Source organism: Giraffa tippelskirchi, chromosome 11 (genome assembly GCF_054371585.1).
Source record: "Giraffa tippelskirchi isolate mGirTip1 chromosome 11, T2T-mGirTip1v1.2.pri, whole genome shotgun sequence".
Taxonomy (NCBI): Eukaryota; Metazoa; Chordata; class Mammalia; order Artiodactyla; family Giraffidae; genus Giraffa; species Giraffa tippelskirchi.
In genome coordinates, this window is record NC_137285.1 from 8352239 (window position 1) to 8366369 (window position 14131).

The 14131-nt window shown below is 42.9% G+C and overlaps 1 protein-coding gene and 1 long non-coding RNA gene across 18 annotated transcripts in view; one reads left to right on the top strand and one right to left on the bottom strand.

Moving 5' to 3' along the window:
• The window catches only part of CORO1C (coronin 1C), a 77262-nt gene that overhangs the window by 12214 nt on the left and 50917 nt on the right, over window positions 1-14131 (bottom strand). For all 17 annotated transcript variants that reach the window (XM_081542989.1, XM_081542996.1, XM_081543001.1 and 14 more), the window contains one exon: window positions 2016-2145. In XM_081542989.1, the coding sequence (XP_081399115.1) occupies window positions 2016-2145 (130 nt within the window). The remainder of the gene's footprint in view (window positions 1-2015; window positions 2146-14131) is intronic.
• Window positions 9858-13846, top strand: LOC145526714 (uncharacterized). Its single transcript, XR_014069112.1, has 2 exons — window positions 9858-9981; window positions 11845-13846. It is a non-coding gene; the product is annotated as an uncharacterized LOC145526714 (long non-coding RNA).

Genomic DNA, 14131 nt, shown 5'->3' on the forward strand with positions numbered 1-14131 from the left:
GCTGAATGTTGAGCTTTAAGCCAACTTTTTCACTCTCCTCTTTCACTTTCATCAGCAGGCTCTTTAGTTCTTCTTCGCTTTCTGCCATAAGCATAGTGTCATCTGCATATCTGAGGTTATTGATATTTCTCGTGGCAATCTTCATTCCAGCTTGTGCTTCCTCCAAGCCCAGCATCTCTCATGATGTACTCTGCATACAAGTTAAATAAGCAGGGTGACAATATACAGCCTTGACGTACTCCTTTTGCTATTTGGAACCAGTCTGTTGTTCCATGTCCAGTTCTAACTGTTGCTTCCTGATATGCATACAGGTTTCTCAAGAGGCAGGTCAGGTGGTCTGGTATTTCCATCTCTTTAGAAGTAGGAAATGGGTGAAAAAGCTGCACAACAGTATGAAGAGTTGGAACTAAATTCTGGGATGGAGACTTGACCCGTCCTCTTCCTCCTTCATCACAGGCAAATAAGTAACTCCAGCCACTGTGGATGGATCATATAGTCTTAAAATATGCACAACGCTGCAATCAACCATTCTCCTCCGCTTGTACAAGGGAGACTGGGCTTGGTCTGCCGATGATACCCTAGGTCTGACCTCGATGAGGCAGGCGGTAGGGTATTTTCCATGATGGAATTCCACCTTTGGAATTGTTTTCTGTCCTTATCAGACTGAGGTTCTGAGTAAAACACTGGAAGGGTTCTCAGTTATAGTCAATTGTGATTTAAAAAAACAGAATCTTACTTTTTTTTTTTTTTAAAGTAGTTCTTGGTTTCAATAGGCACCAGGCATTAGATTTTTTAATTAACTCACTACATCACAAATACCTTTCATTCCTAGTTAAAAACTGGACTTCTCCCCTCCTTTTTACTGGTAAGGAGAAAGACTTTAAAATTCTACCACTAATATTAGCACTGCATTTTTAATAAGCCAATTTTTTTAAGGTACAGTTTGCATACAAGGCACCCATTTTAAGTATACATTGGTTAAGTTTTGACAGACATATATACTCATCTAGCCACTATCACAGTTGAGATCTAGAACATTTCCATCACCCCACAAAGCTCCTTCCTGTCCTTTGTATTGCTTCTATAATAGTAGATAAATGCTCACATTTTTGAACAAAGAAAAAGATTTCTTTAAGATGAAACTTGGAAACTACACAAGTGGGAAAGCAATAGGGAACAACTAGGACTTGGTCACAAGGGTTCACTGCAGTGCTATTTAACAGTGAAAAAGCAGAAACAACCTCAATGTCCAAAAACAGAGAACTAACTAAATAAACAGAGGTATCCAGACAATGGACTATTAATGGAGTCATTAAAAATATCATACAGTATGTATGAAAAGGACCACAGTGTACCAGCAAGTGCAGAAAGCAGGTCACGTGAAAGAGTCTGAACCCTTCTTTGTGTGTAAAATCATTTATGCACACAGAAATATCTTCTGGAAACATCAAAATGGGGTAGTAATGATGTTTCCTCTGGGTAATGGCGTTGTAAGTGATTTTTATTTTCTCCTTTGTGTTTATATATATTCTCTATAATATACATGGACTACAAGGAGAAAAATGGAAATATTTTTAAAAGAAAAGAGTATATTTAACAAACAAGATCGCCCCAACATTGGCAGCAATACCAGAGCTCCTGACTCCCACTTGGGCTCCTTCTACCACCGCAGGAATAACTACAACTGAGGGCTGTGGAAGCCCCAGCGGGAACCGTGACCCTGCTGAGATTCACTAGAGTCACAAAGTACTAGATGCACTAAGTACCTACGTGTCTGCTCCTGCTTCTAGAAAAGAAGTCCACAGCTTCCACTGGATCTGCCCCAGTGGCCTCAACACACACACACGCGCACGTGCACGTGTGTGCATGCGCATGGGTTGGGGGACACCTGCACCCCACTCTGGGTTCTTTTGATTTCACAGCTGCCAGCACAGTCAGAATGCGCCTCTTGCTCCCTCCACACGGGGCCGTGGGGAGTGAGGGGGAGGGGAAAGCAGAGGCCGCTCAGCTCCTACCTGCGCTGAGAAGCACGTTGCGGGCCGTCGGGTGCCAGGCTACAATGCCAACTCTCTTTGAGTGGCCTTCTAAGATGACCACGGGCTCGGTCAGGGAAAGGGTGAGTCCATTTTCTGGGATCTGCCATACCTGTTGGAAGAGGAAGAAAGGTGATCCACATGAAAGTGGTCAGCTTTTGTTATCACATTTACTGTGACCATCCTGTGGGAAGCCTCACTGTGCGTAAATAGAACGCACAGTGGTCTCTGGATGAAAGGTAGAATGTGCTGAAACACGAACAGCTGTTTTTCAAACAGAGTAGGATAGCAAAGAGCAAAATATCCATAAGCTCTAAAAATGTTAGACCTCTCTGGCTTTTATTTACTATTAGTGGAGATTTTATTTTATATTTCCTGTTAAGTTAAAAACTCTCCAGTTAGTAGCATACCAAAAAATTGAAAGAAAAATAAAAAATGACTGAAGCAAGCACCCACGAAAAGAAGCACTGGGGTGAAAACCCCTAGGTAAGCCCATGGTCTTGAGGGGAAGGTGAACTCTATCCACCAAAGGTTCTTGGGCGGTGGCACAGTTTTTCAAACATCATATTTTCTTTAATTTTACATTGGGAAAATAAAAAGATACCTAATAGTTTTGTAACACGTACTGAAGAAATCTTCTTACAAAAGAAAAACCTTAATTGGACTTCATCAAAATTAAAAAGTTTTGTGTTTCAAAGGATACTATCAAGAAAAGGACAAGACAACCCACAGAATGAGACAAAATAATTTATGCCATATATCTGAAAAACGACTTTTATCTAGACCATATAAAGAAGTCGGTAAGAAAAGAAAAATAATCCCATTTTTTAAATGAGCAAGAAATCTAGATATTTCTTCACGGAAGATATACAAATGGCAAAAAAGCACATGAAGAGCTGCTCAACATTATCAGCCACCAGGGAAACACAAATCAAAACCACAATAACATATCACTTCATACCCACTAGAAGTTTGGAATAAAAAAGACAGATACCAGCAAGTATTGGGGAGGATGTAGAGAATTCAGAGCCCTCATACACTGCTGGCTAGAATGAAAAATAGTGCAGCCGCTTTGGGCAACAGTTTAGAAATTCATCAAATGATCAAGCACAAAGTTACTGTATGACCCAGCGATTCCACTTCTAGGTATCTACCCAAGAGAAAGGAAAACATACGTTTTGCACCATAAACTCATTATTATTCATCATAGCCAAAAGGTGGAAACAATCCATATGTCCAGCAACTGATAAATGAATATAAGAAATGTGAAACATAAAGGAATACACGACCAAAGAAAAGGATGAAGTTCTGACACACTGGGCGTCCCTGGTGGTTCAGTGATAAAGAACTCGCCTGTCGATGCAGGTTTGATCCCTGGGTGGGGAAATGGCAATTCACTCCAGTATTTTTGCCAGGAGAATGCTATGGACAGAGGAGCCTGCCAGGCTTCAGTCCACGGAATGCAGAGTCAGACACGACTGAGCATGCACGCACTGACAGATTCTACAATGTGGATGAGGCTTGACAACGTTAGGGTGAGTAACAGAAGCCAGTGACGACAATCCACATATTGTAGGGCTCGCGCATATGAGATGTCCAGAAAGGAAAATCTATAGAGGCAGAAAGTATATGAGTGGCTGCTTAGTGCTGGGTGTGTGTGTGTGCGTGTGCAACAGCTTAGAACATGGGGTTTCTTTCTGAGGTGGTAAAAACATTCTAAAATTGTCTGTGGTGATAGTGGTACATATCTGTGAATATACCAAAGACCACTGAATTGTACACTTTAAATGGGTGAGCTATATGTAAATTAAATCTCAATAAAGCTGTTAAAACCAGATATTAAATAACATTTAAGCTTGTGAAAAGGTTAAAGATTAAAACAATTCTTTTCTTCTGTATGAAGATTAAGTAAATCTTCTACCATAAAAGAGTTTATGGAACTAGTTCATAACAAATTTAGAACTTGCCAGTGGAAAAAATCATGCTCAACAGTGGAACAAGTGAGAAACAGAATTTTCCTTTGTTGGGGATTTTTTAAGGAGGAGAGAAACAACTGTCTGTTTTCAATTGCTTAGTGGAGGCAGAGTCTGGATTAGGAGTGGTTAAGGTTCAGCTCGGTTCTGTTGTCCTGCAAAGAATCAGAACAAAAAGGGTGCTGGTCTGAGGACTGTAGGAAAGTCGTGAATTGTGGGAGTATCCATAAAATTGCCTTCTGAGGGCTTAAGAAACCACCTAATTTCCCCTGCATGCTCCATCATTCAGCGGGTTTTAAGGCAGATGTGAACGAGCACAGAAAGGCAAGGAGGACCGACCTTGCTCCTTCCCACCCCTCACCCAGACCAAGGTTCTCTCCTCCGAACAGAACAGACTGAACAGAACAGACTCTGGTGTGTGGCCCCCTCTCCTGAAGTGTGGGTGTCTGCTACCCTCTAGTGTTATCTGTTTGCTTTCCCCTGTTTTTATTCAAGGGTTTATGATCAGTAAAACAGCTCCACATTGAACTTGGCTACTTGAATGTAAAGCAGGACAGAAATTTTGAACAGAAACCAAGTACTGATTTAATCAAAGCACAAAGTCGGCAGAGAAACAATTAGGAAGTGGGACTTCAATGACTCAACAGGAAATGCATTTTGCAAAATGAATTCTGACCAGGCTTGGGACATAAAGCATGTAATTCCACATGTTGTCTCCAGGTGGCACTGTGACCGCGGGCTGCCGGGTTTTCCCACAAGGATCGTAAAACCTTCAGTGCCTGACTGACCCTGATTAAATAGTGCATTTTCTAAATCCCTCATGAGGCGTGGAGTGATGGGTGGCTTTGGATATAATCAGCATTTCCTGTCTTAAACATAAGAGCTCATTAACAGGAGTTCATCTCTCCTTTCTCTAGCTTCTTCATCCATCTTTTCTTTGGATGGCAAGGAGATTTTAGTGATGGAGCATAATGTTTATTATATACTTTTTAAAATGAGGAAATTCTTTGTCCCTTCTTTATCTCACTTTTGGCAGACCTCATGGTTCCGTCAACAAGGCTTATGCATTTCACCCAGACACCTAACCCATCTTACTACCCTGGTCACTCACTCGAGCACTTTCCTTCAGTAGCCACCGTAACACAGGCCTGTTACCAGGCAAGGAGGGGAAGGACAACAAAACTCAGATCCTGCTCTCAGGGGTTTACAGTCTTAACAAAGCAGAGTGGTCGGCCTATGAGACTGAAAGCCAAAGACAGCAAAGTCAAGCAGACAGCTGGAACATGGGCTCAGGAACCAAACAGATTTTGGTTCCACTCCAGCCCAGGCCTCTTACGGTGATGGCCAAAGGGCTCAGCATCACCGCACAGGGAAGCGTCAAGACTTCATTTAGTGCCGTGAGGACTAAACGAGTCAAGAAAGTCCTGGAACAGTGCCTGACACACAGTCAGTGCCCCCATACAGCGCAGGGGTGAGGAATATCCTAATTCATCTACATATCAGCTGTATGACCTTGGGGACATTCACCTAACCTATCTGGACCTCAAGTTTCCTCGCCTATAAAATGGGAATTAAAAGGAACCTGCTCTCACTGGGGTTGTCCGGAGACCAATGTGGTAACATGAATTTAAAGCACTCAGAACAATGCCTGGCCTAAGGCAGGCTCTGGGTAAGTGTTAGCTGTAGTTATTACTTACCTTTTTCACTAGGAAATCACAGAGTCTATGTTACCAACGTGACACTTGTGTAAGCTAAGTGGAGTGAAAATTAAGTGTCACGAGGTTGCCTTCCTGCCACCTGAGTCTGGTACATCCAGGAAGATTCCCTGAGGAGACACCTCTAAGGATGAATGGGCGTTAGGTGACAGGTGGAAGCAGGAAAGAAGGGAAGAAGGAAGGAAGGAAATCAAGGATCTAGTTTCAAAATAAAACAGACCCAGAGAGCAATTTCTAAAGAGCAGATGCTCCAAAGAGGCTGGCTGAGGGGCTGAGAGACAGCAAAGTAAGAAGATAACACTGGCATTCCTAGCAGGAGGGGACAGTGGCGGGAAACTCCTGTGCGATGAGATGCAAAGACAGCAGCCCTCCCGCCTCTGCAGGAAGGAAGGTGGACTCGGGAACAGCCCTGCTTAGTGCCCGCTGGTACGTGGCTCTCTGCCCTTTGCTGGGCTCCCTGCTACAGCCACAACGGCCTCCCAGTTTGGACTGGAGAGGTCACGGGAGTCCCATTCAGTCTATGTTTAGTTTTCCTGCGCATGACCTGGGATGCAGCCTGGTGTGGATGCTGGCCAAGATGTCAAAGACAGGGTCTCCACCAGAGCTGGGACGCTAACTGGCCACGTCAGCATGAAGAAGATGCTTCACTTCTGGGAGCCTCAATTTCCTTGTTCAATTCAAGGGACAGCAGCAGCTCTACCCTCTCAGGGTAACTGGAAAGGTCAAACACATCAAAACATTCTGCACCCCCAAGCAACACCCGAAGGTGAACTACTGTAAACGGGGTGACCTTTGACAAAACTGTCACCTCCCTTGGGCCTGGGTTTCCTGAGTGGTAAAATGGGACACGCTCCTGCCTCACTGTGCTGTTAACAGTGATTAAATATAATCACCACATGAAGGCTTAAAACAGTGCCTGGCAAAATTTTAAAAAAAAAGGATCTATGTTCATGATTATTTTTCTTGTTGGAACTGTGACCCCTATGACCCCAATATGTAATTTTAAGTCTGAACAGCAGGATTCTTGGCAATGAAATTAATTTATCTTCAAATTAATTCATCCCTGTACCCAACTGCCTAATTTATGTCCAAGATATCACATGTGTGAAAGCTCTAGTTCATGCCCGGGCCAATTAGCACAAATGAGATCAGCTCTGACCTCCAGGCTGGCCTGTCAGCTTCTCCGTGTTCTGTGGCAAGGACTCTAATACCACTTGCTCTTCCAGACACATACTCGGGGAGGAGAGAGGAAGAGAGGCATCAGACACCCTCTGCTGAACCCTCAGCGGGCATTCAGCCTGGCAGCCACTACAAGCTATTCCCTGGCCTCCTGGCTTTTTTCTTTTTTTAAAATAATACTGTGTATTCCTGGCATTTTCTGTGTGGATGATACATTACTATGGCAATGTTTTATCTTGTTTCGTTTTGAAAGAAAGGTGGGGGGGTAAATGCCATCAGTCTCTAGGGCTTCCAGATGAAAAAGTGAATCAGTGGGTGAAAAGCCAACGTGGTTCTGAAAAAAAACAACTTTAAGCCCCTGTTCAGGAATGACTGTATCACTGGCCTCCCTTTCCCACGTGAATTTCTGAATATGAAAAAGGACAGGTCCAAAGGACAGTTCTAACAGGAAAAAAGTGAGGAAAATTAAGAAAAGCGGTTTTCTCTCAAAGCAGTCATTTTAAAGTGTATCTGTTTGATGGTTTTATTTCTCAAACACAGTGCAAATTTAAAGCAAACACAGTGTTTCCAGACACCGCTACCCTGTTTTAATTACCCATCATGAACTTGCTGCCGGGCCAGCTATTGGAGTTATGGCCATAAAAAGGAGGATTCCCCACAAAGGCTGCATTTTTTAAACGCAGAAGAAATCAATTCTAAAGGCAGAATGAAGGAAAGTGCTGATCTGAAGGGACAGGGAGAGGCTGAGACTACAGCCGCTGCAGAGCGGCAAACCCCCTGCAGAAGCCGCCGTCCAACCACCCCAGCGGGCAGGACGCAGAGTCAGGACATCCCTCAACGAACCATGACACTGAGAACAACGCTGGTCTTGAGAAAATCAAGAACTGAGAGTGAGGTTCCGATGTGCCAAGGAATACCCACTTGGCCGACGGCCCAGATGCAATCTGGACAAAATGGAAATAACAAGTCCTGCTGAATGACTGAGAGCGGCTGGAGCCCTGGGGAATGCGCTCTCATCACCAACCACGTCACTTCCATCTTTATTTCAAGGCAAAGCCCACAACAGGAAAATTTACAACAGACGCAAAACTGGCTAAACTAGGGAGCTGATCACTGTTGATGTCCACAAGAGTGTTAAGACTGATTTGGGAAAAGGGAACAGTGTCCATTTAAGCCTCATCATTTGGGACCATCAGAAGCTCCAGGTGAAGACAAGTAAGAGCGCTCCTCCTGCAGGAACCTTCCCTCTCCCAGACGCTGGAAGAACCAACCAGGTGGCCCCACTGTCTGGACAGCTGGTCTTTGCATCTGTGTTTGCAGATAAGGGACAGTGTTGAATCGACACCATTCACTAAACCTACCTTGGCTGCTCTTTGTATTATATAAGGTGCTGTTATTTTCTTGGAGCTAAAATTTTCCCAAGTAAAATACTCAACAGCTGCAATCTTTCAAACTCTCTGTGAGGAAATTTTGTTAGAGAAAAGAACTCACAGTATCAAAAAATCTGGAAAACCTAGGAGCAGAGTGTTGTTTCCAGGAGCAGGGTTTATGTCACTGCTGTCTGCTTGTACAAAACACCACTTCAAGAAGCAGTACACCGGGACCTCCCTGGGCTTCCACTGCGGGGACATAGCGTTGATCCCTGGTCAGAGAACTAAGATCCCACACCACACGCCAAATGGAGTGGCCAAAAAATGAGAAGAAAAAAACAAGCAGTACATCAAAAGCAAACTATGCCTGTAAAATTTACCTTCAGGTGGCTTCAAGAAGCCATCTCTAAACGATGAAGGGATGTACCATAAGGCTGGCATTCCTTCTCTAAAACTGCAATCAATACTAACATCACTGTCACAGAGTCAATGCTCACACAACGAATAAACCACCGCTTAAATGCAGAGGACACCATAGAATTATACCATAAATACAAAAGGCAGTTTTAAAAATTAATTTAATCATTTACAGTTCATTTGGTAAACTGGTTTTGTTGTATTTTTTTCTACTGAATTATCTGCTGAAGATATTCTTGCTGCCCTGAATCCACTGTAAGTATACATCAAAATTCACTGTAAGAAAAATAACTCATTATATATTTATACATTCCTTGATCCTCTCAATTGGCATTATTTGTGTGTTTATTTATTTAATTTAGTTTTTGAAACAAGTAAGGTAACTGAGGCTGAGAGCATAGATATATATATATGTGGCCTGGGACTTTCTCAGCATCCTTTCTCTACAAGAGCGGGGCCCTGATAGCAATCTACATTTGCAGCTCCTGGGCTATCACCAGGAGGAAACTACAGCCAACTTCTCTTCTTCTTTTTTTTTTAATTAATAAAAGCTGCTATTTGAAATCATTTGACCTATTGTATGGTGTTCTTTTATCTTCAGAACAAGTGGAAAATGAGATATTGAGAAGCAAGTGGGGTAGGAGATCAAATACTTCTTAAAAACTTTTTTTTCAACTGCTGAGTTATTAAAGCATTTTGTAATTAGCCCAATAATAATATCAAATGATTTGAGGCAAATTAAGTGATTAAAACATCAGCCCCATACTTAAGGGACTAAAAAAAAGCTGGAGGAAGATTTATCCCAAATTTACAAAATGTTCACTCTGGCAAAACCAATAAAGGGGCAACACTGAAGGTTTCTGGGAAGACGGTGGTGTCAGCGGCAGATCTCCCCAAGTCCCTGCAGAAAAACACAGCACTCAGATGACAAAACACAGGGACTGCATTTACAGAAAACGAGGTGACAATCCAGATGCAAGTGGGTGGAGGAAAATCACCAACAGCCACACCACCCGTGTGCTGTTGGTCTCTGTGTGAAAAACTCACGGGGCAGCAACGGGGGCCCCACAGACCTGAGCGGAGCAGGCCGTTACGAGACCGCAACGGAAACAGGAGGGGCTCTGCCTTCTTAACAGCGGACGAGGACAGGGACCTGAAACAGCAAAGGTCTGAAGGGGCCGGAGCAATCTAGACCGCGATATTCTAGCAGCAAACCAGAGAAGACTCCCTTCTGAGACAGGCCCACACTGAGAGGCAATTCCAAGACATGGAAGCAAACCTGAGCAGGACAGAAGTAAGATGGACAAAGGAATCAGAAAGGTCAAATAAAAAGCAGGTCTGGAAATGCAGAGCGAGCCACCGTGTTCCGCAACACTACCTGAAAACGACAGAAGAGGGCGCTCTGCAAAGTTTGAATTGCTTTATAAAGCAAGCCAGCTTTTGAAAGCTTTGGGAAAACTAAATTCACATAAAAATAAGAGAGGAAAATAAATAAATACATAAATAAAGGCCCCAAAACTACTATGAGAAAAAAGGAGAATAAGGTAAAGAATAGCATCCCTACAGACAAAACAGAACACTAACACGATCAGTGCCAAAACACAATTTAAATACTATCACACATACTTCAAAAGACATTATTAAGAGAACAAGACAGGAAACCTAAATTATAAGTTCAAACTTGAAAAACTCAAGAGTTAGGTGGTGGAAATCAAGAAAAAATTAGAAATCAAAGTAAAAGTACTTTAGAAACAAAGGCTAACAAAGAAACTAAGAGCAAACAGACACAAATAACACCCCCAAAGAAATAAAAGGTAAAAAGCAGAAAAATGTTAGCCTACAAGAAATGAGTAAGAAGGATGTCTCTGGTATGCCCAGGCAGGGGGCTGAGGTCTGCAGGTTCCGCCAGGTGAGAGCACCCGAGGGGCTCCTGAGCCACCTGCTGCCAGGCCCAGTGACCCTGGAATGGAACCCTCAGAGGATCTGAGCCTCTCCACTCCTCTTGTAGGCATCCGGGTTCCTGACCACGCCTTCCAGGCAGGACTCGGCCCAGGTGTTTGGGGGACCACTTGCTTTCACCAGTGCCAACCTCAGCCCTCAGGCCAGCTATCTGAATGTCAAGGAATTCCAGACCTCTGGCCTCGTCCATCCTTGGTGATTGATTTGAGACCAACTGGGGACAACCAGAGCCCTGAGGTTGACTGGGCTCAACTGGGGCTGACCTGCCTGTGCCTGGAAGGTCTGGCATTCTTTGCCCGGTTGCGCCCTGGGGAGTATTGGGCCATCCTCCAGCAGTATGGGCTGCTCCCCTCACATGGATCCTGCCTGTGAAACTCCGGGGAGGGAGGCCTGGGGACTGGTGCTGGACACTGTTGTGTCCAACTACTGGTGGCTGGCAAGGCCTCTTTGCAGAGGCTGCTGGGGCTGCAGTGTTACTGGTCTGACCTTTTAAGGCAAAGTTTCTTTCTGAACATGATAGATAGAACAGGCCTCTGAAGCTGCTGGTTAAGCCTCACACCTGGTTGGGGAGGGGATATTTATTTATCTGTAATTTCATGTATCAGTCACAAGCTGAAGAGAGATTTTATGAACATTCCTAGGATGGCCTTGTTCTCGTAAGTCTCTTCTTGTTTTGATTTCTGAAAAATAAATAACAGATTTGGAATCTAGTGAGAGCCTCTTCTCTGGCGGACACTAGCATTTCAGGTCCAAATCAGCTAACACCATCAGTTGGTGCTTTTTAAAAGTCTCAAGTGAACAAAGGCATCAGTTTGTGCTCCTGAAGCTGGGGCGAAGTTAGGATATAAACTGTAGCGCCAAACACAGCTTCCACTGAACCAGGGGCTGGTTCTGTGCTGTAACTGCCTGGTGGAGAGTCATCATTATGCTTTAATGGTGGGAAGTAATAAGTTCTTGGGGGAGGCAGGGGGGTGGTGTGTTGGGTCCAAATGAAAGAATAATGAAAAATAAATCTCTACTGTCTTTTTCAGCCCTTTTTTCTTATTTAGTCATAATATAAATTGTAATGAATTATACCCACAACACCGTCATTTAAATCCAATGTCTACTCAGCAGCGTTTCTCTTTATTCAAATGTATATACCAAGTTTTAAACATAATTACTGTTGGGCATTTGAACTTTGTGTTTTCTTTAATAGACAGGAGTGCTATTAAACATCTTTGTAAATGCTACAAAAATAAAAAAGAAGAAAAAAGGTTTGGAGAGAAACTGATAAATATCAAAGCCAGATAGATAATATCAAACATCAAAGAAAGAAGATAAAGCATTTGGATAACAGGAGTCCCTGAAGGAAAAAACCAAAGCAGAAGAACAAACTTTGAAGACTTCTAAGTCAAGAAAACTTTCCTGGAGGGAAGAAAAAAAAAAAAGAAGACCTGAAGCTACACTGAAAGAGCACACATCACATACTCAGAAACACCAACTCAGAATAACCAAAAGTAGTCTAGTGAGATTTACTACATTTTAAGAAAAAACAAAAATCTTATGAACATCTAGGCAAAAAGAACATACTCTATAAGGAAAAGAAAATTACACCATCATCTGGTTTTTTATAGCAACACTTTATGCCAAAATAAGATATTTAAATACTCAAGGAAATCCTGCGAGCCAAGGATTTTATATCCAGAAAAATTTACCTTCAAGTATAAAGGTCACAACAAGCTACTGTCAATATAGAAGAGTTCAGAGCGCTTGTTCCCACGAGCCTTTCCTAGTTGATTCTATCCCTTGGAACTGCTCCTCAGTATGGATCCAGCCGATCCCAGGAGGGAGCCCTCTCGGGTTGGTTTCCAGAGAACTGGGGTCTACAATCTACCAGAGGAGGAGTGTCAGAGGATCCAAACGACTTTTTTTTTTTAACTGCTTTCAGCAAGCATGACAGTGGTGATACTATTGGTATTTTTAGTGTGAGACTACTGTGTGTATACCGTGAAACAGCAAATGAGATAGATTAGAATATTTTAATTCATCTTGAATCCCTGAAAACCAGGATTCTGGGTGTGAAAGAAAGGAGACAGAGATGTATTATTAAAGAAGTCAGATAAAAACTCTGTAGTCCTGACTTTGAACTAGAAAGATTAAAACTAAATCACAAGGTATTATATCTTTAAATATATATGTATATTCTAAACAAATTTACTGCATGGTCTTAAAACCAAGGATCACCACAGTAACCCAGACAGTGACCTTTTTATTCCATTTTCCATTCAAAGAAACCAGAGCTTCTGAGCAAAATGCCGATTCGAGGTGTGGAGCCAGAGATGTCCAGCATGGGCCTGGGACACTTCGACATGCCAAAGAGTAAGGAAGCGACAGAAACACATAGGGTCATGTTAGAAGGACTCAGGAACCGCAGACGGGTTCCCACTAACAAAGACTGAATGAGCTGAGCTTTGAAAGAAGAACTGTAATGAACCAAAACCTGTGAAATGGGTTCAAATCCATGAGTTCAATACAAAATGAAAGGGACAGAAAACCTTTAAAGGAAAAACTAATTGGTCACCTTCTGAGGAAGACAGAGAACCAATTCATTATCTTGAAAACTGGGTAAATAAAAGGAAAGAATCAAATGTTTACCCTGCTTTCCTGTATGAACTGTACTCCTGGGTAACTAAATAGCAGATAAGAGGGAGGACCAGCTTACAACTTTTACCAGCTGAAAACTGAAAACAATATCATGGCGTTTAATATCACCATTTTGAGACCCCCTACAAGCAGCTGGATCTAGTAACTGATATCCAGTAACTGTACAAGTTAAAAAAAGAGCAAAAAAAAAAAAACCCCAGGCATCTTGAGACCTCATGCCTTAAGGGAGACCAGAGCTGGAGCTCTAGGCTTGTCAAAGGGTTGGAATCTGAATCTAATCACACTCCAGGATGCAGCTGCCAACTCGCAGGGAATCTGAAAGACAGAGAAGCAGGTTGAACTGGACCATGAGGGTGCAACCAGCAGAATCTGGACTGCTGGAAGCTTCAGGTCGAAGGTCAGGCATCTTCAACAAGGAAAGGATGGAGGAGGAACTTGTCCTGTAGACTAGGAAAGACTTAAAAGACCTATCAAGCTCATAAAACTTGGAAGACTGAGCTCTAGCATCATCCAGAGATGCACGTTTGCGTGATTAAAACCACAAAGAGAGGCAAGGAGGTGAATTTACTGGTTACTTGTGGAGGGAGGGGTGACTCGGGATTGGGGTGGGCACAAGGAAGAATCTGAGAGGGCTGGGAGAGTCCCACTTCTTGACCTGGGTGGTGGTCACAGGATGTTCACTCTGTACTAAATCTCTCAACTAACTTTTTTACTTAACTGTTTGTTTAGTGTGTTTTATAATACAAAGGTGGTGGTTGTTTTTTTTTAAAGGGCAACATGACCAATAATGCTGGAGATGAGGAGAGATGGGTCAAACTCCCTTCTCTAAGAAAGGTTCA